Genomic DNA, 24,650 nt, shown 5'->3' with positions numbered 1-24,650 from the left:
AATAAAATAAAGGAACCTTCAATATAAATATTATTTCCTTTGTATGAGATGACGATACATAATGACTTTATCATCCTTTTTAGCTTCATATTATTCCTGAAAGCTAGAATCCTGTGGATTAATGGCCATTACTAATGGCTCTATAACAGTTGATCAATAATCTCTCGAAGAACTGGTCAAAAACCTAATTCTTGCTCAAGATCACCATACAAAATACCCTTACCCTTCTCAGGGTTACTATAAAACTATAAATAGAACTACAGTTCATATTATTCCTGAGAAGCTAGAATACTGCGGTTTAATACCCATTACTAATGGCTTTAATAGTTGACAATCTCTCCAAGAACTGGTCGAAAACCTCATCCTTGCTTAGCATGCTAAGCCTTAAATACTTTTGATCACTCCCAAACTTCCTCCCGGTTCTTCCTTGCACTTTGATGCATCCTCTTATAAACTTCTCCAAGTCTATGTCTTCCTTGCACTTCAACCACGCAAATGCTGCATATACAGATCAAAGAGAACCAAACGATGCATTAGAATCTTGAAGATCAATTTGTGATTGCTTACAAAGTCATATATATGCCATCCTTACCTGGATGTGGTTCATTGAATTCTCCAGAAAAGAGGCAGTACTCTTTGGGATACTTGGGCAGACTGAAAATTTCACTGCGCTCGACCACTTCTCTCAGCCTCTCCCACCTTTGGGCCATGAGGTTCTGGCAGTGCTCAAAGAAGAGCTCACAGTTTTTGGCCTTGCAATTTTGATAGCCGTCACAAATCACTTCCATTAACTTTGCAGCTCGGTGCTGAGAAACTTTGGACACACCAAGTGTACTCAGCTCTACGAATTTAGCCATCTTCTTAGCAATCTCTTTGTCCTTCACGATAGCCCATCTGAAAGAAAGCAAGTACAAAGTTGATGTCACTTTCAATCACATAATTAGTACATTCGTTAACACTCAACGTACTTTTACGGTTTAGCATCTAGCTGACCAAAGGACATCAAACTTAATTACCCAATACGGGAACCAGCATGTCCCGTGCTTTTTGAAAATGTGAAGTACATAATGTCTTCATCGAGAGGAGCAGTAATGGCAGTGTATTGAGGCCAATAGTAGGCAAGGTCGTGAATAAGCTTCCCTTGAACTTGATCATCTGGTCTGTGTTTCACCACGGCTTTCCGATTAGTACCATCTGGGTTGTTTGGAGTGTTCACCACCTCTATGTAATCTCCATGTCCCTTCTTATCAAAGGCATACGCATCACCTGCCCATCTGTAAAGCCCTGAACGGAGATAGTCTGTCTCGTCTGGATATGACTGCAATTGAAGCAACCAAAGTCAGCAAGCTAGTTTGAATAATCAACATAAGGGAATCTATTCATGAAAATTAAACAGATCGAAAACAATTACGTTGACCTTGAGTGAGCTGGTTAATTGTTAAGCAAACTAGCCAGACATGCCCATGTTACTTATTTTCAAATTGGCCGAGGACACAAAAAACAGGTTAGAATTTATTGCATGTTACGAAGCAAGATTGTGTTTCCCAAAAGACACATTTGCCTCTTTGTCCCTTCTTCCATGCAAACATCTGCATGTTCCACGGACAGTCTTCTCGTAATGTCACCCCTTCAAGGATTGAATTTCGATATGATTATATCCAAGACCAATAAAAGTTTTGAGCTTTAATTAGTTGGTGAATTTATTTAGAGAGACAAATTCTGATATATATTGATATTGTATTCGTAATATAACATAATTAGAAAACTTTTCAAAAAAAATAAAAAAAATATCAGGGTTCTAGGTTCCCCCAGACCTTCAATTAGACTTAAACGTAATTGTATATTTGTATATAAAGATGTAGGATATTAATTCAAGAACTCAGCTAATTATATAATAACGGTTAATTAAGGAGGGGGGTCAATGAGGCTTACCGAGTAGTAAGGAGCGGCAGACACGACACTGATCGGCTCCGCCCCACCAGGAGAAGTGAGAGCATACAGCGCCGCCTGGTAGAGCTGCGTGGAGCCTGTCCCCACCACAATGTGACGGCCGTCCACCACAGCATTCCCAACCGTCCGATGAAGTCTTCTAACCGCACCCTCAAATTCTGGCTCCATAAAAAAGCAGATGTTGGTGAAATCGCTGACATAGCTCATCCACTGGCTGCCGGAGATCACCATCGTACCCTTGTCCCCCATCTTTTTCCAGTACGGTTCGAACATTGTTGGGTCACCCCTGCCATCAAAATCCTCATTAAACATCATCCTACACTCGTTTTTCTACCAGTTCGAACCACGCACATGTTGAATGATAATGAACCGTCCAATTGAGCTTTTGGAATTGAGTAGCAGTCATTCTTTCCGTGACTGCTAATCGGCTCTCATTTCATTCAACATGAGTGTTATGCTATTAACAACAGAAAGGCAGCAGATCGATGAGGTGTGTATTTATTACATTAGAAATGCCCAATGAATCTGAACCTAATGACAACTTTCTGGAAGAAAAAGATGGTGAACGATGAAAGCTAAAGATCGAAGAACTTACTGTTCCAGATTGAGGACAGTGTCAGGTGAAACGCTAGACCTTGTTGTGCCATTGCCATTAGCTGACGGTGTTTTGTTAGGGGTTGCAGGGTTAGGGTTCTGATCAGTGGTGCCGCACATTTTATCTCCTTCTCTAAGAACACGAATAGGTTGATTTTGGATTGACAATGCTCTCAGTATTGGTTCTCCTCGTTCATGCTTCTCTATTTTATATAGCTCAGTGTTGAGAGGGTGCATGATTTCCAATTATTTTGGTTGCTTTTATTCCATAAAAAGGCGATCTTACCGTAATAATAATATGGAAGATGGTAAGATCGCCTTTTTATGGCAGAAAAACAACCAAAATAATATGTTAGGAGTATTCTTATCATTCTATAATAATATGTGGAAGCTGGTAACAATACTCCTAACAAATGGCAGAAAATCTCAACGAAGTTATGGTAGTATCTAATAATAACTAATGTGGTATGAATCTAACAACGACCCATTTTTTGATACATGAATTTACTGAATAATTAATGTGATAAAGTTTCTTTTTATAGGAGGATTTTGCAGAAATGTATTAATGTTTTTGTTGGGTTACAGGCCTAGCTAGTTCGTCTAGATACGACCGACTTAATTTTTTTTTTTTTTTTTTTAGAAGGTTAAATCCAGCAAAATAACAACTTAAGAATGAGATCAAATCTGCAAACGAAAAAATAAGCTATCGAAACCAAAATTAGGAAACATCCAATAAGTCACTGTCACAATTTGATAAGATAAAAGACGGATGAGCGTCTCACCACACCACATTAATTAGAAAAAGTCGTACCATAATTCGCCAAAGTGTCGGCTACCTTATTTTCTTAGTGAAAAATGTTGCTACATGACCGATTAATGATTATAATACTCAACTAAGCCTTGAGGGAAAAAAAAAGGGTCCTTGACCAAAAGCCCCAAAATGAACCAAAGTTATCCCACTTACCCCAGCAACAGATTTTTATTCCCACTAACCCAATTTAAAGAGAAATGACAACATTGCCCTCCACCTAATTAAAAAATTACATTATGCCACTCTGTCTTCTCTTCTCTCTCTCTCTCCACGCTGCCAGCAAACCCCTCTTTCTCCTTTCTCTCTCTCCCCTTCCGATCTCCACTTCCGATTTCTCTCTCTGCGATCGCCGCGCCGGAGATGCAGTCCAAGCCTGAAGACGACAAAGAAGCTCCAATCGGAGCTCCAGCCACTTGAACGTTCTCGTCGTCGTTCGATTGTTCGCCGATCCCGAGCCTCCGCAGCCTTGCCGTCGTTGTTGTTATCATTCCGACACTCGCTGTTATCATTCCTCTCCGATCTGCTCTCTCTCCGTCTCTCTCTCTCTCTCTCATCGCTCCCGGATCTCCAACTCCGGCGAGGTTCGACCTCTCGCCCAGGTTCTGCTGCAACTCGCAGGTGAGCTCAACAGCGTCCAACCGTTGTAGCTCTGACAACGACCGCGTCCAACTGCTGCAACGCCCAGATTCCGTGCAACTCGCCGGGGAGCTCGACCGCGTCCAACTGCCTCGCCGGTGCTGGTCGACTTTTGCTCGGATTCTGCTGCAGCTCGCCCAAGCTCGGCCGGCGCTGACAACGACGACCACATGACGTCTTCGATGGCCTCCTGGACGCCGCCGGTGCTCGACCCAGGCTGTGGCAGAGGAGAAAGGTGATTGGGTGCCCAGAGCTTTTCTCTGGGTGCCCAAATCAATTTCTATTTTTTTTTTTTTTTTTTAAGTAACAGGACAGAAGGAAAGGAAAAAGGGAAAAGGAAAAAAAAAGTTTTGAATGTCTATTGCTCTCTAATTGACGTCTATTACCCATCTATTGGAGGGCAATAGACGGCTATTGGGGGCAATAGACGTTTTGAATTTATGTAATCTCCTTGTTTTTTTCTGTAATCAAAGTTTTATTTGTCTAAATTTAGGGAGATTAGTTCTCATTTTAGCAACTGAAAGTCCTATTGGGGGGTAATAGACGTCTATTGGGGGCAATACATGGCTGATGGTCGTCTATTGGAGGGCAATACATGGCTGATAGTCGTCTATTGGAGGGTAATAAACGTCTATTGGGGGTAATACATGGCTGATAGTCGTCTATTGGAGGGTAATAGACGTCTATTAGGGGGCAATAGACGTCTATTGGGGGGCAATAGAGGTTTATTGCCCATCTACTAGGGGGCAATAGATGTCTATTGGGGGCAAAAAAACTTTCCGGTGAGATTTTCAGCAAATTCCGGTGGGCGGCAGTAGGTGACCGAAATCCGGCGACCGGTGACCGGTTTCCGGCGAAAGTTGGCCGGAATCCGGCGGCCGGTGACCGGAATCCGGCGGCCGGTGACCGGATTCCGGCGGCCGGTGACCGGATTCCGGCGGCCGGTGACCGGATTCCGGCGGCCGGTGACGGGCTCCGGCGAAGTCTCCCATGGTTTCTCTCTCTTCTATTTTCTCTCTCTCTCTCTCTAAGTAACAAGGGGGTGAGGGTAAAATGGTATTAAAAAAAAATTAAAAACAAAAAAAAAGGTATTAGGGAAGACTCCCTTAGAGTGTATTGGGTAAGAGAGAATTAAAAAAACTTAATGGGGTAAGTGGGAAAAAAATCCCTAGAAATGGGGTAAATGGACAAAATCCCAAAAAAAAAATACTGAGCGGGATGAAAACTTCGAACTTCAGATCTAATAATGACAGTATCAGTAGTTGTAGATAATAACACGGTGGCGATCGAGTACAGCCGAGCTACATGTTGGTCTACATGTTTACATCACATGTCAGAAATTTCATACCGAACTCTGGCAAGTAAACCGGAGTTGTGTTAACATTCTGATCTACTGGTTTGATTCTTCAATTACATAGGATCGTTGACTTATTCCGTCTTCCATGGAATATATATAAAATGATCGACTCTTAAGTATTTGGTCGGCCGATCTTACATTAATTTCTTGACACAAGTCATCCATGTTTAAATTAGTCCACATCGATCTGTAAGACCTGGCTATATGAAATCGTTCATCTGGGTCAAATTTTGTTGGTCTTACAGCAAATTTATTATGTACACTTTTAGGTCAAGTCTCCTAATTAATCAATTTGAACGTAAATTTGATTCAAGAAACATGTTTAATTGGTTCCGACACATTGTGTTACATCAACATTACATATAGTTCACATGTGCCACGAATGATGATTCACGTGCCAACTGATCATAGTTGCAACGTGATTGAGCATGATTCATGTTCGATACATAATCCTTTGATTTGCATGATTAATTCCATTGCACTTTGAATCACATTGAACAATGTACTGAAAATATCGAAAATCATGTATCTTATAGAGATCGTGTTTTGTTTATTTGATGAGATTTATATTCAATATATTTACTTATTTGGCGCAAAATTAATGTGAGGGCTTTGGGTGTGAGAAGACTTCATGAGGAGGAGTGGCTTGAGGATGGGAAGTGTCTGAAGCATTTTGATAGCTTAGTCGAGGACCCAGTAACTGATGGGAAGATTTTGAAGAAGAAGGGTAGACCTCGAGGTCGTTGGAACAAGCCCAAGCTTGTGTTTACACCCACCTCAGTGGGGGGTGAGGGGGAGCCAGCTTTGGAAGAACTGAATGCCCTACCTCAAGAGGGTTAGGGCTGCAAGCCTACACTGACCTTGATGAAGCTTTGGCTATGATGTCTGCAAAGACGTACACCATTGGGTCTTTAGGCCTTAATGCTTCGTTATAGTTGCTTTGTTTCGGGTTGTGTAGGTTTGTGATCTTTTTTTTTTTGTTTTGCAGTTTGTTCCCTAGTCGAATGTGTTCCATTCTTGGATGGCATAAGATTGGGGAGGTTTTCTTTTCTTGCAGTTTTTTTAGGTTTATAGTCTTTTGGTTAGGAGTTTCTTGGCTGCTTTGTGCAGTTTGTATTATGCTTGATCTTATATTAGGAGTGGTTTCTTGAAACCCTCTAACTTGATGCAGTGACATCGTTATTTAATGGAACATGATTCCGTTCCCCTAAAAAAATGTGAGGGTCGATGCTTATGTTTGATTAGAGCATAATTGTGTCCATTCTTGTACTAAGTTTAGATAATTTCCTTGTTTGGAAATTGGCATGATTCAAGCTTTTGTATGATGCTCCGAAAGTAGGATTGGTGCTCTAACATAATCAACTCCAACATGAAAGTTAGAAGAACTAGACTCATAGTAGTGTAACTATTCTTTAAACTATTTCAAGTTTTCTTTCAATCCCTTGGTTGACTCATTCGAGCATCTAGAATTTACCCCAACCATGCCCTAAAAAACAAAAAGGAAATATTGGTTGACCCTTTAACCTTTGAATTCACAATTAGTGTTCTTTCTCTTTTATTATGTTACTCTGAAAAGTATTTTGAAGTCATGGAGCTCATATTTTGGTTGAAATGTAAAATTTCTTTGGTGTTGAACCCATTCAGTTAAATATAATAAGACATATTCCCTTAAAAATTACATTAAGATAACACACTCTTTCTTTTTTTTTACCTTAAGAATCGAAGTGATTGTGTTTCATGAGCCTTAAAGGGACAATCATTTAGAAGATGAGATGATGATTACTTTTCAAGTCAGAACAAGTAAACAAGATACCACAAACTTAACAACATGATGTCAATGGTGGCCCAAGAAAAATTCAAACTATCGAAAAGCCCAATGTGCAAGGCCTAGCAGAAGACCAAAACTCCGAAATATAGGCCCGACTAAAGTACAAGGAGATCGACCTACATAAGCCCATAATAAAGACGGAACCAGAAGCTCAACTGGACAACTGCCATCTTTAAGAATCGGCTTCTTTTATGTTTTACATTTGACCTGATCAATCGATTCTTAGCTGTCAGATTTCAGGATCACTGCTGGAGATTGGACTCGGCAGCCATTGCTTCAGAATCAAGGTGAAGATCTATGCTTTATTTACTGTCTTTAATTGTATAAGCTGAATTAGTATTAGCGTATTAGAAAAGAACTTGGTAGTTCGTCACTGATTTTATTTTTAGCTGTGTTGTAAGAACTTTGTAGTTTGTCATTGATTTTATTTTTAGCTATGTTATAAGAACTTAGTAGTTCGTCACTGATTTTATTTTTAGCTATGTTGTTTTGTTATGATTTCATAGAAACCACCGAGAAATTCCATCTATGGTAACATCTTCAGTTGAATGTGCAGGGTTGTGTTCCATCCAACAAAAAATGTGTCAAGTTTTATCACTACAGATTGTCGAGTTACGAGTAACCAATGACCTAAATATGGGACGATATTCTCTCAAAAGAAAAAAAAAAAATTGGGACTATATATCATGAATTTGAAATAATGGAATGCTTATGCTCATCCAAGTGAGGATAAAGGTGCCCACACCCATGCAAGCAAGGCTAACGATGCCCATGTATGGTGAGCCTAATTGTCCCCACAACCATGTGCATGTAACGAGACCAAATAACTCTCATGCAAGCGAGATAAACAGTGTCTATGTTTGTTGACACTAACAATGCCCATGTCGAAGCAAGCGAGGCTAAAGGTGTTTTTTCAAATGCGGCTAAGCATACCGAAATATGCTTTTTGAACCTCATGGGATCCAACCCGGCTTTGTCTCTCAAAAAAAGGAAAAAAAATTATCCAATATTGGATTTCTCATCCAGAACTGTGGACTATAACACCTTTTTTTTTTGGCTAAAATTGCATGTTTTTATGAGAGCTTCTATTCATACCTCTAAAATTGGCATTTAGACCTCCCCACTTAATAGACCTCCAACTTACTTTTACAAATGACCAATATGCTATATACACCTCCCTAACTTTCCCACAATGCTCATCGTCCAATAAAATCAATAAAGCCTTTTTTCAAAGAGGATAGCCTCGGAGTCCATGACCATGAATCAAAGTTGTCGACAACACGTATGTAATCCATGAATTTAAGGACCTAGGGTATATGAAATTGCATGTGAGGAGCATAATCAGAGACATCCCGTATTTACATAATCAATTTCTGTTATCTCATTACAAGAGGGATTGAGGGAGAATAATATGTTGATGTCAATTAATTTGTTGTAATGAATTAATGGGAGAATGCAATCGTTATGATGTAAACCATATCTTCCTATTTGATTTTTTTTTTTTAAATTTGAAAATGATCATTACGCATTCAATTAATTGCTGAGAACTGTTTGGTACAATTGGAATGGCAAACAAACTGATGTGGATGCTGTACATGAATGCTGTGGGAGAAATTTTCTTCTCTTGTAGAGAAATTTTCATTCCTATGAAAAAAAACAAACTGAAATCTACACCAAATAATAATGAATGAGAAAAATATGCATTGAATATGCAGTTACTCTCAATGGGTCTATGGATGGGTCTATTTGTATGATGATAATTTTCAGAAGATCCGGAGATGAACCTGCTAAAATGGCCAACATTGAAGACCCTTCTATCTTAGCATTGTTAGCCAGTACTTTCTCCAAAGAAGCCTTTGCAACTTTACTATTGCAAATCAAAAGAATCACGGATATTCCAAAACCAAGTAACACCCAACGAATTGTTGAAACTTCATTCCATTCATGTGTAACATCCGAAATATCTTTAAGAGTTGTGCCAACATATTGGTAATTTGATATGAGAAGAAGAGACCTTTTTTTTTCCTTTCCCTTTATTTGTGTTCTTATTTGCAATTTGACATTAATTGACAAAGTCAACTGTCACTTGAAAAAATAGAGAGGTCCAGATGCTAATTTTAAAGGTATGAATAGAAGCTCTCTGTTCTTATTTTCTCACCAAAATCTTTTCACCATTAAGTTTCTTACCATTATTTCTTTTACGATTATGCAAAGTTATAAAACCAAGACAATCATATAAAAACATCAGGTAGAATCTGTGTTTCTTTAAGTACATAGTGTACCTTTCAACAACAAAAAACAAGGATAGAGTGTATACTAGAATCTGCGTTTCTTTACCACATACATCACCTGTGTTTTCCACATAAATCTAGCTTGAACGAATAAAACATATGAAGTTTCTGTAAAACGATGCATAGTCATGGAGAAATTGTAGTCATAATGCACCATCTTCTGTAAGAACGATTTATAGATGAAAATCATAAAGTTGAGGTTCAATTTCATAACCAAGGAAGGAATTTGATATGTTCGCTTAAATGATAATGACTGTCCTTAAAATACATCATCTAACTTCGGAAAGATCAAAGCAGTCTGATGTATAAGCTAGGCCTCTAATATCTCTCACTACATCATGTACAAGCTAGACAAAATGTACCTGGCAGGGAGGACTAAAAGGAAAAAAAATAGGATAGAAAATGGGCATTTACATGAAGTCAGAGAAAGAAGGGGTACAATTCACTAGTGCTTGCTTTATGATTCTAGATTCTAGTATATGAGTGAGAGTGATGGATGCTGAACTAATGGTGCATTTGGTTGGGTAATGTTGGTGGAGTTTTTCTAAATACATGCTTTCTGCACCTTTCAAAAATGCTGTCATATATCAGATCAAATTGAACTCCTGCTCTCTCCCGATTCACAATGAAGAATATGTGGTCAGCTTCCACAATCTTGTAGTACCTGCATTTAGCAAACTCATCATGTTTAATATTCCCAGCCACATTTATCGTTTCACTTTTATTTATGAGAAGAATGATGCTCGAATAAGAAGCATTACTAACCAGATGCCTGGTTGCAAGGGGTGGCACTCTGAATCATCTTTCACAAAACGGCCTGGGTGTTCAACAGGAAGAAGAGGGCGAGTCATGGAGATGGTATTGAGAGCTCCATCATTTTCTTGCCAATCCTCATCTCTGCACATTCAATTACACAAGGATTGAGTCACACTCTGCACTTTACGTTGATGCCTAACAAACCATAGCATAATGTGCAGTTGAAAACACACCTGTAACCCTTATATGGGGGAGAGACATCAGGAGGATGACGCCATTGGCTCATCTGCAGTACTCTGATGAAAAGCAGAGGGTGAATTCCGAATATGCTAGAAGGAAGTGTGACACCCCATATCTTCCTAGTGCGCTTTGTGGCATAGCTGAAGTAGTATGTATTTGGAAAGGACTGTAGATGGCTGTTGAGTCTTATGGAACCTTGAATTGTAAGGTCAGGGAGGATCCAATCCCCAGAAGCAAATGGTCCCGAATTTCCCAAGAGGCAATCAATGAGACCCCAAACACCGACTTTTTTCCATGTGATATTGTAGTGATCAAACCCAAAGTTGTAATATTCCTTTAGCCAGGAAATGTCTAGCCAGTCATAAATAATCACTCCTATGCGACATAGTTGCAGCAGACATATGGGCTTCAGGGTTTTGCCATCCTCAGGCCTGATGAAACATGGAAACCACAGTTAATGTTTTAGCACATAAAAGTCATATGGAGAATGACATAAATTTACTACAATTTGTAGAATATGACTGGTTTGCTTATAGGACACTACAAAGTCCCCAACTGAGAAATCCACTAGATCACTTTAATGAAAATTTGATGCTCAAGTGCTTGAGAGTGATCAGCAAGTTACAGCTTTTATGTCAGTTTTTTGTTGCTTTGATTCTACTCTTTCTTTTGCATCTGTTAGAATGAGTTACTTTAGAAAAAGACGGTAAATCTGAGGTGACATAGAAGTCTCTATCTACTTTGTTCTTTTGTGAAGTCGGCCAGACTTGCGATGAACGAAGTTGAAGAATTCAACTACAGGAAAAGGAATAAGCTGAAGAAATAAAACTCACTGCATTCCATCCAAGTAAGTTCTTGTAGTCCCATTGAACGCTCCGGACAATGATGTGATGCTCAATACCCAATTCTCATTAGTATTCTCATACCCCTTGAAAGCCTAAAAACAAAATGAATGAAACATTTAAGTCCAAAACCCATTCATAGCTCCTTCACTCTCTTTCCAAAAATTTGGTTCTGCAAATTTGGACTCACCTTATCAGCAAGCATTTGCTGCAGAACACGGACGACCTGAGCTCCGGCGGAATGCCCCACAAAGTGAATAGGATGATCCTCATCCCATTCAGGGTAGTGCCCTGCAATTCAACCACAACCAAAACTTGAGACTGGCTATGATATGAGGTTTATCATGAAAACAATCTCATTTCTTGCTCTTTCATCAAACAACAGAACATTGAACATGAGGAAAAACAGAACCAAACCTTGTTCATAAAGACGGCCAAACTGGGAATGCCCACAGGCTTTGCTGTGTTCTTCACCATAATCGACCCGCCCGCCTTTCAAATAGTAGAACAACTCACGAGCCCTAAACCACCAAAAACCCATAAATCTCGCTAAGCCCCCAGATAGTACTAAAACAAATAAAATAACAAAGATCGAAAAGGCTTTCAATGCTCCAAGCACAAACCTGTCGTAAACGCTGGTCAGAGATCCCAAATCCGGCACCAGAACCCTCTCGTCTTTCTTCTCAGCTCCGGCGAAATACGACAAACCTCCCAGCCTCTGCAAATCAAAAACCCAGTTACACAAACCAATCAAAAAACCCCCCAAAAAGAAAAAGGGGGAAAATGCATAACCAATCACAACCCATTTTCACAAACACCGAAACACCAACATACCCCTTTGCCAAAGCCAAAAATCCCATGGACCAAAACAATAGGAGGCAGAGCCCCATTGGCCGAGGTCCCACTGGGCACCAACTCTTTCGTGTCGGTGTTGGGCTTACACAAGAGCTCATTCAAGGCCAGCGAGAGGTCACCGGCGACGGCTGAGCTGAATATGTAAAACCCATAAAGCAAATGAACCATGGTGCTCACAAACAGCTCCGAAAATTGCAGTGCGGCTATCCATAATCTGATCATCTTCCTCACACTACCGTACATCTAATACCGGAGCCCCAATGAGGCGGGCCTTAGAACTTAAATAACACAACAAAAAGCCCCCTTCTTTTCTTCCACAAAAGAAGGGGACAACAAATTCTCTCTCTGAAACTCCGCGGGCCTCTTTTGTTTTTGTGTTATCCAACGGAAACACAGAGAGAAGAAGAAGGTGGAATCAAAAGAGAAAAGAAAGACAAAAAGATAAGAGAGACTCGAGAGGGAAATGGGGTTTGTTTTTCTTCTCCACAATTTTCTCGTTGCCCAACTATATTCTCTCTCACGCGATTATCACAAACCCCACAAATAAATACCTCTCTTCTTCTTTTCGCTCGCTGTTCATTCACATTCATACGAGACGAACGAGAACGAAGAAGCCAGAATAAACGGAGGAAAAAAAAACAGGGGAAACAAAAAAACGTTGGCTCCGATTGGCGCCACGTGTTCCTTGTTAAATACGCTCCAAGAAATTATCAACCCCGCGGGTGGGACCCGCTGAAATAGCTACAAACGATGAATACAGGTAAGCTGGAAATTATGAAAGATTCGGATTTTTGCAGATAAGGTTTTTATTTTTTATTATTCGTTGTATCTACTTAATTCATTAATTAAAAATTCGCTTCGACTTAAAAGAGTATGGGGGCGAGTGTGCTGGAGCTAAGCATGGTGGTGCCGACTGATAGGTTGGGCTACCTACGGCGGACCAACTACAACCGGTCTAATAATGGCATTCTTTAATTTCTCACTCACGCGCCCTCGCCGGAAGTTGGGTGATTGACGGGTACCGGACGCAAGCAAGGACTACCATACATGGAAAATGTGGCTGCTGCTACTCTGCTAGTACTAGCTAGTATTGATCATTATTAATGAGCGAGAGATGGGACAAGGTCCTAACTGCTATCGGTGCTAAGACTCGAGAGGGGCATCGAAGTAGTTAATAGATGCGTGCGGGGACATTAGAACTATTTATGAATGTGGCCACGGCCGAAAATTCTGCTATCCACCTAGGCGGTGCTCACCTAGTGACGTGGCAGAACGACAGCTACTCATTTCACGTTCTCCGTCAGGTCTTCTCCATCACCACTACTACCGACTTCCGCAAGGTCTCCAACCTCCTCGAGTCCTCTATCGGTGACATGAAGTGGCTCCTCTCCGTCTTAGAGTTCGACGGCGCCAACCTCTCCCTACCGCCCATTGCTAGCAACGACCCGATTCTGAGCTGGGTCTGGTCCTCCATCGCCACCATTCAAGTGGGTCAGCTCCGGGACAGAGTCGAGGCGGCGAGCTCACTCGTCTCGCTGGTAAGGGACAACGACCGGAACAAGAAGATAATTGTTGATGAGCCAGTCCAGCTAGCCAAGGGTGCTTGTCGATAATTGTTGACGCCGCTGCTCAAGCTTTTGAAAGAAGGGTCTTCGGCGGAGGCACAAATTGCGGCGGTGAATGCGTACCCTTTGGTATCTCCACGTCCGGCTTGAAAACTCTTGGTTTACCTGCTGTTTCGAAGCGGTTAAATCGCCGATGGCTGGAATTGAGGAAGTAGACTGTCAAAAGGTGAGCACCACCTAGGTGGATGGTAAACTCTCCGGGCCACAACTACTTATTCAGAGTTTGTAGGGCATCTTCAACCTTCTAGTCAAAAGTCATAGCCACTTCATGAATTTGACACACCTAGTGTCATTACTATTCATTCAGATTTTACATGTCCAACCCTGTCTAGTCAAAAGCCATAACATAATCTCAATGGACCATGGGATTCACCTCCTCTCCCTTCTTCTCCATTTTGGCTTTCGTTTTACAAAACTTAGTCAAAATTACTAAGCTTTTAACTTGGGGGTCATTTTAACTCATTTTTCTATTCGGTTGGAGATGCTGGACTTGGATTGGGGAAGCCAAAATGGCTTTTGACACTAGGGTTGGAGATGCCCTTATCTTCTTATGTTTCTATACTCCTTCATAGCTCATACCAACACTAGGTTTGACGGCTCTGACTTGTAGTTTCCAATTGTCAACAGTTGAGATTTTGATAAATTTGGAGAAAAGAAAACAAGCAAACATGAATTGAAATTTATAATCGTTAAACACTAGAAATTTAAAAGCAAATTTGTAGAGTATATTTTGAGCTATGACCGAGCTGTTATTACAATCATAATATTAAGATGATATTAAAATTGATGGAGAAAAAAGTAAAGTCGATGTTAGAATGGTTGAAAATGATTCTCAAATTTTGACAACAAAGTAGATACACTTGTGGCGTATACTTCGGGATACGAAAAGTTGTTAGTATAATCTTGATATTGAAGCTACCAAAAAAAAAAGAAGAAGAAGAGTAAAACAGATTGGAAATCGAACTTCGTAAATGTCAACTCATGGTTGCATGTGATCATTAGCTCAAGTGGTATCCGCATTTCATTGGCAACCCTAAAAATTAAAGACTAAGACTATTGTTTGATACTTAACCCTTGAGACTATTGTTTTTTTTTTTTGTAATTTTATAGATAAAAAAAATATTAAAAAAAACTTATATTCACACCTCCTAAATTGGTATTTGGATCTCCAATTCTATATTTTACACAAAACTTCCAATCTTACCCTTTTTTGTATCCACACAGTTTTTTTCCAATAGAAATCTACAAGTAATATATATATATATATATATATATGTATATATATATATATTTTTTTTTTCAATCACTTAAAACTCAGGTCATAGTCATGACTTAACACCATTCACCTTGTAAGCTTGGATACTCTTATGAACCTCGTTCTATTTCTTAATAAATCGTGCAATTTACAATACCACAAGAAGACTATTATCAAAACCAATTTTCCTAAACCCAAATCTGTTGCTTCATAGTCCACTCTAGCAAAAATGAAAAAAAAATCATAAAAAGAGACTAAGATAACAATTAACGATCAACTCTATGAAGTGAAGTAATTAAACCAAACTAGAAAGAAAAAAAAAAGGAAATAGAAATTGCTTTTCAATCATTATGTTCTCGATTGTTCTTGTCTATATGTTTTGTGTTTTATTCCATTTTGCAATCTTTAACATTCTACCTAAATCAAAGTTGTCCAATAATCCTCATGTCTGACTTAGGCCTTGTTTGGTTCGCGAAAAAGAAAGTAGTTCCTTTGTCTTTCCCATGGGAAGGGAAATGAAATTTTCGAAGTACTTTCCATTCCGATGTTTGGTAATGTAAAGAAAATTATCCGAAAAGCTGTTAAAAAGTATGTAATTAATGGAATAAAATAATGTGTTGTGAGTAATAAATGTAAGGAAAAAGGGGAGAAAGTGATTCATTTGGAGTATGGAATGAACTATTTTCCCTGCTATTTTTCTTTGCTTCAGGAAATTATTTCCTTTCATTTTGCATCCCAAACACATGAAATGAACAACTTTCATTTCCTGATGCTTACTTTCTGCGAACTGAACGAGGCCTAAGAGAATGAGAGAGGGGCAAGGGGAGAGAAGAGAAGGTCAAGATTTTATTTATTTATTTTTAATTTTTTTTTAGAAGGGCAGAGTTAGATTTAAAAATTTTCAAAAATTATTGGAGATCCAAATATCATTTTAAGAGAAAAGGAGAAAATGATTCTATAAAGAATCAACGCAATAATGGAATGTATCATTGTATCTTGCACGCAAGGGCAAAACGTGGTGGGAGATGATTGATCATTCTCTTACTCATAGCAAGTGGTTTATTTGCACATGCAATTCATTGTTAGGTGCGACAATCTATAAATAAAAACCAAAAAATTCAAAACCATTCTAAAAAAGGCAAAAAAGCAGCCAGCTATGTGCTCTCTCAGCCACACAGAATATTACACTACAAGTTAAGAAAAAAAAAAAGTTTGGTGGACGGTGAGCCATTTTGCGCTGTCTTTTGTTGTCCAAAATGGGGCAAAAGATTAAGATTTGACCGCAAATTAGATTCGCCACCCAAACCCAAAGCCTGCTTAACCCCTTTTTAATTTAATTAATTATCTACCAAACCCCTCAGATTCGCTTACATTCTTAATTACTTGTTAATCACCCTTCGTTATTCACATGTCGTTAAAATCAATAACATCATTTTTCGTGTGCGGCACCAAATCTTGTATGGAAATCATCGTGCTAATTCTGTGCAAGACAGCAAGAGAGAAATTACGCAGATATAGAAGAATCGGGTACCGGGGAAAACGACGTCGTTGCATGCTAGCTTGTGCCACGTGGAGGCGCTGGAGCAGATGTGAAAGAAGAATCAAAACCATCAAATCCATTGGAAGCTTCTAGTTCTTCTGGAGAATCGTTTACCACCACTCGTGTGTGACGTAATTCATGACCAATCTACTAAATTCTAGAGTTTTCTTATCTTGCAATTTGCAAAAACTTCGTTCAACTAATTAATCTCGACGTAATTCATTTTTCTTCTTCAGGTCTTGCCTTGGTTCAACTGAGTTCGTCAACAAGGTTTATAATCTTTTGGTCTTCGGTAGTTTTTGACGAAGAAGTTTGACTGTTAAATATTCCTACCTAGTTGCAACTTGAGGTCCGAAACCAATTCGAACGCAGCTATCCATCCATAGCCACTCATATGCACCACTAGAAATTTGACATCTATTTTTCAAAATCATTTAAAAACCTTAAATTGAAATAAATATGTGTCAAACTCATACCGATCCAGATCAATGGTTCGGTGCCAAGTTTTTTCCGTCATAAAATTATGTGTTAATAATGTGAAAGCAAAAGATTAAAATGCCTTAAAAATCATACATTAGCTTGATTGCCCGGCCGTCATCATAAACGAGAAACGAAAATAGGGGTGTAAATGAGTCGAGTATGACGCGGTTAACATAAACTTGGCACGAGCACAACATGAAGGCAAGTCGCAAGACAAAAGCAACAAAAAATGTGTGGATTAGCAGAGCCTCGACACTTTTGCGGATCCGCAAGTTTGCGACATAAACTAGGCTTTTGTCGTAGAGCGGATCAAACTAGCCCACTGGACATGGCACGAGACGGCTGCGATATTGGGCCTGCCACGTTAAACCTCCAAGTAAACTAGGGGCCCCAATTATATTTAACTCACCTCCCTTCTAAATTTTATTGGGAAAAGAAACCCAACCTTTACGACCGGAGTGAGAAGCCTAGTACAACATAGTAGGCCCAAATGACATTTCCAAGTTCCAATTCTGGAAAGTTAGGTAGAAGTAGCATTAGAATGTAACTTCGTTCATGTCTACTGATCTTCTCAACTCAATAAAAAATCAGAAGTTTTTACTGTAAATTTAACGGTAGGTATTCTTAATGCTTGTTTTCTAGTTGTTCGATTTGATGGCTGCGTTTTGAATCTATTCATTAGCCAATATCCAGTTCCATTAATTGGTGCCTCTTTACGAAATGCCATCCTAGCTATATATTCTCCTGCGCGCTGTGATAATAACGGATAGGATGAAGCTTGGTCTCGTAACATATTTGAATGTAATTTTTATCTGTCTTTGTTTTATGTGTTTTAAATCTGAACTGCAAGACACAGATGCCAAGTTCTTTCCTACTATAGCTCTCTGAAACTATGGTTAATAGGGGAATGAACAAGACTGTATGTTAGTCGTCGGGCTATACATCTCGATCTCGTTCCCAAACTTGGAGGAATTCCTGCTGAAGATTACTCAAGAATCTTCCTGAGTCGTTCAAAACCATCTCAGTTGCAATGCCCTGCTCAACTGTTACTGTAAGAAATTGATGACTGAAGAGGCTGAAACTCTTGGGGAAAAGATGAAGGAACTTTATTGAGATGGTTTCAGAAGAGCTTCAGCCTCTTCAGGAATGATCTGTACCACTTTGACAAGAACCCTTTACGTACTATTGACAGTTCAATTCATGAAGGCCCCATTTCCATATTCTCCAAGTTATTGCACACAGGAAAATAACTTTTCTGAAGTGAGCATAGCTTGTAAATATATTACAAAGAGCTGGCTACCAGATGCTTGTGTCTTTGTCAACCTATTTTTCCATCGCGTGGGTTCACACCCATTTTGTTTCGAAAGAGTTTTGAGTCGTGATTTTCGATAGTGTTGGAATTGACAGCTCCAGAGCCACCAGCTGTATATCCAGTGAGCGCATTAAGATGTGGCGGAAGAGCAGGAGGCAAACTTGGGTCATAACATTGATTGAACCTTAGATTTTTGACCTATGAATATAATGGAATGCACTTCCAAAGTCAATACTCCACACTGAGTTTATACGAATAATACCACATCCCATGTGACATAATGAGATTTTCTCAAGTCCTTGATTCATATTCCACGACGTCTTCTCTTTGTATATGTTTTTATTCATCAAAAATCTAAATTGGACTAGCCACCGTAATTCTGGTTTCTATCACTAACCACCGACTTGGCTTCTAAGGTCAGCTTCTCTTTTCTACATTATAACCAAAGAAAAATGCATAATCATCTTGTACATAACAAATGAGATTTCGTTTACGATTCAAAACGCGGGTTTGAAGTATGGGAAAGAAAGACTCCAAGACATCATTGATTTTCATGGTAAACGAATCTGGGCTATATGATACTGTCGAGTGTCGACACCTTTTTTTCTACTACATGAAGTTTAATTATGACAATTAAGAGCTAAAGTAAACTTTAAGAAAAATGGAAATTATGCATAGAGGAGGCAATTTCGACAAGTTCATGTGGTAACGCAAAGTATGAGCTGTGGCTATCATATTCATATAGATAGTCATTATGATTTATATTTGGGGTACTAGTTGAATACTCTTTTGGGTTTGTTTATTGCGTTTCTGTGTGTGAAACAGTGCTGTCTTCAAAGGCAAGAAAGCTTAATGATAGATAATTATATATAAGCCTAGATAAGCTTTGGGTCACAATTATTTATAATTTTTAGGGTTTAGGTTTTAGAGGCATGCATTTTCTCCTTGGCAACTGTTATTTTTATTTGGCAACAACTTATGATTTGTAATTTTTAGAACAATGAAGAATTTTTGCTTTGAAAACTTGGTAAATAAAGTATATAGAGGGGAACTGAAAAATCACAAGCCATAGTATATTCACTATTACCTTTTGTTTCCTCCAAATTTACATGAGTCCCTAAGGGTGGTGTGATTAATGGATCACCTGTTAGTTGGGAGAAAAAAGGGAAGGAAAACAAATACAAGAATACCCCAAACTCAATTGCTAATGGATAATAGAAACCCAAATCACCCAAGAAAAGAAAATGAAAAAGAGAGAAAAATTTAATATTATGTAAAAAAATATAAAACCCTAGCTCTATACCTTTTTTCCCTTAGGGACACCTCACATTTCTTCCAGGACCACCATAGTAAAAGTAATTCCCCCAAAAATTGTTAATGCCTCCTTGGATGTCATAGCAATTTGGATGATCTGCCAAAACTTTGAGGTTTGATAATGGGATTAGGCTGTTGTCCCAATCCACAACCTGCAAGTTTCTAAAGTAAGAAGCTTTGCCAAAACCTTCTCCTGCAAAATGACCACTTCCCATTTGTGTTGCAGTGTGAGATCCAGAAGGCCTTGAGTTTACAACTTCTCCACCAAATTGTACCATGCTTGCGTGGTCTTGAAGATGAGTGAACAAGAATGATGGCCAGTATCCAACTAGAACCCCATTCCCAAATTCCAGCCACCAATTTCCATGCTTTGGATCCTACAAAACAATACGCTTTTACACTTTAGAATATGTCCTCTTTACTCTCACTCATCTTTGAGAATAATTACTCATTAGTAACATTGATAACGAGATTATTCATGTTGAGAAGCAGTGTTGAGTGACAGAACAGTTTAGTTAAAAGACAATGATTATTAAAATTTTATTTATAGAACACATGTTATCTTTTAACTAAACTGTTATGTCACTCATCAATGTCACGTAACATAAACAGTCTCCGCATAATCTTTAATTTTATCTATATAGAAATGGAATTAATTGTTGAAGGTAATGGGAAACTTTCTCTAAGTAGCATTAAAGTTTTAGTGGGAGAGGTATATTTCTCTAGTAAAAGAAGGGAATCTGGCAAAGCAGAAAAGCACAACGGAATTACAGCCCATTATTTTGGAATTTTACCAACGCTTTCCCGCACGCCTTTATAGTGAAAATCTAAGAATTTATGCTTCAACACACATTCATAATTTTCCTTTCTGGGTTTTGTCTGCTCTTGTCATTTCTGGCTAAATTTGGTCTTGTTGCAGATTTAAGCATAGGCCAAGAATCCTAGCTAATTGGTGTCTAAATTTAGCAGAAAACATGAAATTTAAGGGCTAGTTATTTACCTTCCAAATCAATAAACTAATATCAAACTGTCCACCATTGTAACCAGAGGTTGGAGAAATTGCAGCTCCAATGGCGATTCGACTATTCGTCTGAACAAAACCCGAACACAGCAGATTGTAGCACCCAGTTGCTTGATATGCATCTGTCTGAAAATGAACAATAGTTCAAACATTAAGTTAGGTTTAGTAATTAATGTCAACTATGGAAAGATGAGACTAATTTTCTGTTACTTACTGTCCAATAAGTAAAGAATCTAGGATAGTTGTCCCCATATAGCTCTGGGCTGACCTGCACAGAAATTAAATGATATTAGCTTCCATGGCTACTGTACGCAAAAGAAAAACAGAGCAAGGTGGTTGAGCTTTGATTACTACTGCTTTAAATGTGAAATCGCATTTTTTGGTGCGTCTCCGCAACCGTGAAATTGCGCGTTAGAGTGTAGCTTTCATGGACTTGACTTACTCGAATGGTCCTAAACAAGAATGAAACAGAGAAATTTTACAAGCTAACTTCAGCGGTACCTGCCAACCAGCTTCAATGGTGTTGAGGTCGTCGCCAAATGAACCAGAAATGACCCACATTTGAGATAAGCTGAATTCATATTGATTCGCAACCTTTGGTGCCCAGACATTGATACTTGCTTTTGCTCCATAGTATTGATCTCCACTCACATACCCAACTGCATGCTGCAACCAAATAATAATCACAAAATTATAAAAACCCAGAATTGATATAGTAGAAGAAGCATGAAATTCTGCAACATGTATGGAAATTCATACTGCTTGTGTTAGTTTTTTTTTATATTTTTTTTATTAAAATCAATTTCAAAGTTTCAAACCAGAAGAAAACAAAAATAAAGTGGTGGACAAAAAAAGCAGTAAAATCACCGACTTTGTTCCCATGGTTATAAAAGAAAGAAGATGACTTAACAGTGAACATAAGTAAAGCAGTTTTCTGTACCCACACTCTTCCATTCTTTTCTTTAATAAGGTCTAAATTGACTGAAATAATTATATGATTGTGACCCTTCAGAAAAATTCTGGGATTTTCTCTGCTACATGTTTGTGCATTCATTCTACTAAGTACTAACCTCATGGCCATTGCTGGATGAATCTCTTCGAACATGCCTGGGTGTTTTTCTTCCGTATCTTCGAACCGAGCTAGCTCTGAGCACGTCTTGCTCTCTTGTTCTTCGAATCGGAATTGTACCATCTGGGCATATATTACCTGGCAAGCTCCATAGTTGAAAATTTTCATGGATCATACTAGTGGGATTAAGACCTTTTGGTCTCTCAGGTGGATCCTGCAAATTGAAAGTAAAAAGAGAAATTCAATCTTGCTTCACTTTTTCAGCTGGGATTAAGAATTTTGAAGAAATGTCCGGGTTAAATACCAATGGCTTCTGTCCTTTTAATCGAGGATGATCAAAAGCAGGTTGCTGATGAGAAAGAACACAATCTATAAGATCACCATCTGGACTCTGCACCATCAACAAACAAGGAGCACAGTTCAAGAACAGAGTAAAACAGAGCAGGAACAGAGCCAGAAACAGAGCAAGAACAGAGGAAGTGGAGGTAAAAATTATGCCTGAAATGTCTTGAGGGCAGGCTTGTTGATTTTTCTGAGACGAGCCTTCATGTTCTTCAGCTTCTTTAACTGTTGCTCCGGATTGAAAGTCTGATTGGCCATTTCGGCGGCTTGGACTACCGGACATATTGAAGAAGAAACAAAAAGGAAGCAAACAAGAAGGGGAATGATTGGGGAGGAAACATTAGACCAGCTAGAAGCCATGGCTGTGAAGTTTTCTTGTCTTGTTTCTTCTGTTGAATCCCTTTGTTGTTTACGTTGATGTTGGTGTCTTCTTCTGTCATCAAAATAACACAATCTATTGCTCTTCCAACACATGACGACCATTCTAAGAAACCCAACACTCACTCCCTCACCATTTTCAAGGATTTTGAGCCCCAGAATAAGAGAAAATTTTCCTTCTATTCTAAGAGCCTTCTTGGGGTTTATGTTCTGAGAACTTGAGCTTCCGAGCACGACCTGATTAAAATAAGAGAGGCAAGCAAATGGGAAATAGGAGGTTGTGTTTACTTAAAGTTTTGGCCATGTGGGAGTGTAGTTATATATACTGGGTAGTGATGAAATCATGCTTCAGTATTTTAATTTTTGAAGAAAGAAAATAAAAAAAAGGAGACAGACAGAATGAGAGAGAGAGAGAGACCCTAGAGAGAGGGAGTGTTTCCAGTCTCCAATACAACGACTGAAACTTTAGCTTTTGTGTAAATTTTATAGGGGAAAATGCTACTGATATATTTCTGTTATTCTTTACTTCTTGCTCCTGTGGAGAGGAAAGAGAGAGAGATGGGAATTTCACTTGAGTCTGGTTTTCCAAAGTCCTTTGCTTTGGGGGGTTCCCCTTTCTCAGTTCCCTAGAAGTTCTTTGTGCCACTTCTGTTTCTATATTACTCCCTCCCAAGTTCTTAATTTGCTTTGATTTTTATTATCCAAGTAGTTGTTCAGTAAATAGGTCTTCATTCCGGCTTACATGCAAATGATGACAATTATTTATATAGTAGGGATTAGGGTAATTTTGACAAATAATTATCTTCTGAACCAGAGATTCGTTAGATTGAGTTTTATTAGATCGAGTTTGTTTGAATTTTAGGACATAAGAGGAACATCCGATGATTAAATTATATTGCAAGTCAGTCCTCAAATGAGAGTTTTCATATCCTCTTATAAGATAAACTCCTTACGTAAATAATTTATTGATGTAATTGGATAATTTGGGAAAAAAATAAAAAAGAATATCTTGTCGCTTACTAAGACGATGTATTAATGTGACTTTCATGGTCTAAGTAGCTAGCTAGCTAGCTTAGCATGGGTTTTTGAAGGTGTCGACGTCGTTTTGTGAGAAGGAAGGAGCCAAATAGATAGGAGAATGGCGTACGTCATGGTGACATTTTGTTGGGAATGCTGAGCTGGCAGTGGCAGTCGGCATGCGTACTTGGTTTTCTGCAGTGACTCTGCATGCTTATTATGAATGCACACACCCCATGCAATTAACCTCATTATGTATTATTATTATTATGCTTCAACTTAGTTGCGTTTAGGGGCTCAATCTTTATTTTGTTTAACCAAACCCTTGATTTTTGGATTTTGATTTCATCGGCACTTGTTTTATGCATTGCCGCTTGGATGCGTTTGTTATCGAAGTGGAACTAGGTCAATCATTTTTCATATTTTTTCAATCAAAGAACGTTGTCATTCCTTTTCAACTTCAGGATCGACCCTGTTTTTCCATTGTCGTGTTGGTGTGCTCTTACTCCTTGCATCCAATTTTGAACTTTTGATTTTGGGAACGTAGGCGTGGTTCGAACCCCACAAATGAAACAGAAAGCAACAAAAGATGTCATTAATTTACTCTATCAAACGATACTGTTACAAAATTGTGTCTAATAGTGGAGTAACTAGTGACCTATTTGCTAGTAGTGTTCTCTTATTAGAGGCAAGTCTCCGTTGACGGGAGATTTCTTACGATGGGCGCCAACCCCTTCATGAAGACTTGAAGAGTGCATTGGCACCCTCATGGCCTCATCTCTTACTTAGAAGTTCATCATTTAATAGGAGACGACCCGATGCTCTTCAGCATGTTCATTATCTATTTGTCGGTGCTTTCTTTGGTTTATTTGCTCATTGCTATGTTCCATTGATCGAGTCTATTTCATTCAATAGTTGTAGTACTAATTAATTAATAGCTATTTATAATGTCGGTTGTAGAATAGGAGTTACTATCTAATTTTCATAGTGCCCTATCATTCTACTTCTTCCTTAAAGAGAAATGTAGGTCGAACTCTTACCAGTCACTATTGGGCATTGGCTTAGCTTCCATCTGCATTCTAAACGTACAAATGGGTTTTGTAATTAGGTAGTAATAGATTACTATAGCAATTAGCA

At 38.8% G+C, this 24,650-nt stretch overlaps 3 protein-coding genes across 3 annotated transcripts; all 3 read right to left on the bottom strand.

The window, feature by feature from the left end:
- Positions 1-76: 76 nt before the first annotated feature.
- On the bottom strand, positions 77-2,812 carry LOC112199635 (L-tryptophan--pyruvate aminotransferase 1). The gene is made up of 5 exons (XM_024340618.2): positions 2,546-2,812; positions 1,933-2,236; positions 1,017-1,318; positions 593-894; positions 77-498 (listed from the first exon to the last, which is right to left on the bottom strand). The coding sequence occupies exons 1-5, from the start codon at positions 2,779-2,781 to the stop codon at positions 299-301; spliced, it is 1,344 nt and encodes a 447-aa protein (XP_024196386.1). The 5' UTR covers positions 2,782-2,812; the 3' UTR covers positions 77-298.
- Positions 2,813-9,628: 6,816 nt separating this feature from the next.
- Positions 9,629-12,713, bottom strand: LOC112197714 (lipase). Its single transcript, XM_024338513.2, has 8 exons — positions 12,140-12,713; positions 11,929-12,023; positions 11,723-11,826; positions 11,496-11,596; positions 11,297-11,400; positions 10,457-10,894; positions 10,233-10,364; positions 9,629-10,131 (listed from the first exon to the last, which is right to left on the bottom strand). Exons 1-8 carry the CDS (start codon positions 12,401-12,403, stop codon positions 9,972-9,974), a joined length of 1,398 nt encoding a protein of 465 aa, XP_024194281.1. The 5' UTR covers positions 12,404-12,713; the 3' UTR covers positions 9,629-9,971.
- Positions 12,714-19,424: 6,711 nt separating this feature from the next.
- LOC112196144 lies at positions 19,425-23,018 on the bottom strand. The gene is made up of 7 exons (XM_024336452.2): positions 22,275-23,018; positions 22,081-22,167; positions 21,778-21,990; positions 21,209-21,373; positions 20,922-20,975; positions 20,687-20,833; positions 19,425-20,063 (listed from the first exon to the last, which is right to left on the bottom strand). Exons 1-7 carry the CDS (start codon positions 22,599-22,601, stop codon positions 19,686-19,688), a joined length of 1,371 nt encoding a protein of 456 aa, XP_024192220.1. The 5' UTR covers positions 22,602-23,018; the 3' UTR covers positions 19,425-19,685.
- Positions 23,019-24,650: the final 1,632 nt, after the last annotated feature.

The sequence above is a fragment of the Rosa chinensis genome, chromosome 4, assembly GCF_002994745.2.
Source record: "Rosa chinensis cultivar Old Blush chromosome 4, RchiOBHm-V2, whole genome shotgun sequence".
NCBI classification, from domain to species: Eukaryota; Viridiplantae; Streptophyta; class Magnoliopsida; order Rosales; family Rosaceae; genus Rosa; species Rosa chinensis.
This window is presented reverse-complemented; position numbering and strand designations above follow the sequence as displayed.

Excerpts from the sequence above, each read along its gene's own strand:
- LOC112197714 (XM_024338513.2), bottom strand. The coding sequence starts at position 12,403 with ATGTACGGTAGTGTGAGGAAGATGATCAGATTATGGATAGCCGCACTG. Across the intron at positions 11,597-11,722 it reads TGGCCGTCTTTATGAACAAG|GGCACTACCCTGAATGGGAT; the intron begins GTTTGGTTCTGT and ends GTTGAATTGCAG. Across the intron at positions 10,895-11,296 it reads ACTTACTTGGATGGAATGCA|GCCTGAGGATGGCAAAACCC; the intron begins GTGAGTTTTATT and ends ATGTTTCATCAG.
- LOC112199635 (XM_024340618.2), bottom strand. The coding sequence starts at position 2,781 with ATGCACCCTCTCAACACTGAGCTATATAAAATAGAGAAGCATGAACGA. Across the intron at positions 2,237-2,545 it reads ACTGTCCTCAATCTGGAACA|GGGTGACCCAACAATGTTCG; the intron begins GTAAGTTCTTCG and ends TTTTGATGGCAG. Across the intron at positions 499-592 it reads ATTCAATGAACCACATCCAG|CATTTGCGTGGTTGAAGTGC; the intron begins GTAAGGATGGCA and ends CTGTATATGCAG.
- LOC112196144 (XM_024336452.2), bottom strand. The coding sequence starts at position 22,601 with ATGGTCGTCATGTGTTGGAAGAGCAATAGATTGTGTTATTTTGATGAC. Across the intron at positions 20,976-21,208 it reads CCATTGAAGCTGGTTGGCAG|GTCAGCCCAGAGCTATATGG; the intron begins GTACCGCTGAAG and ends ATTTCTGTGCAG. Across the intron at positions 20,064-20,686 it reads TTAGTTTATTGATTTGGAAG|GATCCAAAGCATGGAAATTG; the intron begins GTAAATAACTAG and ends ATTGTTTTGTAG.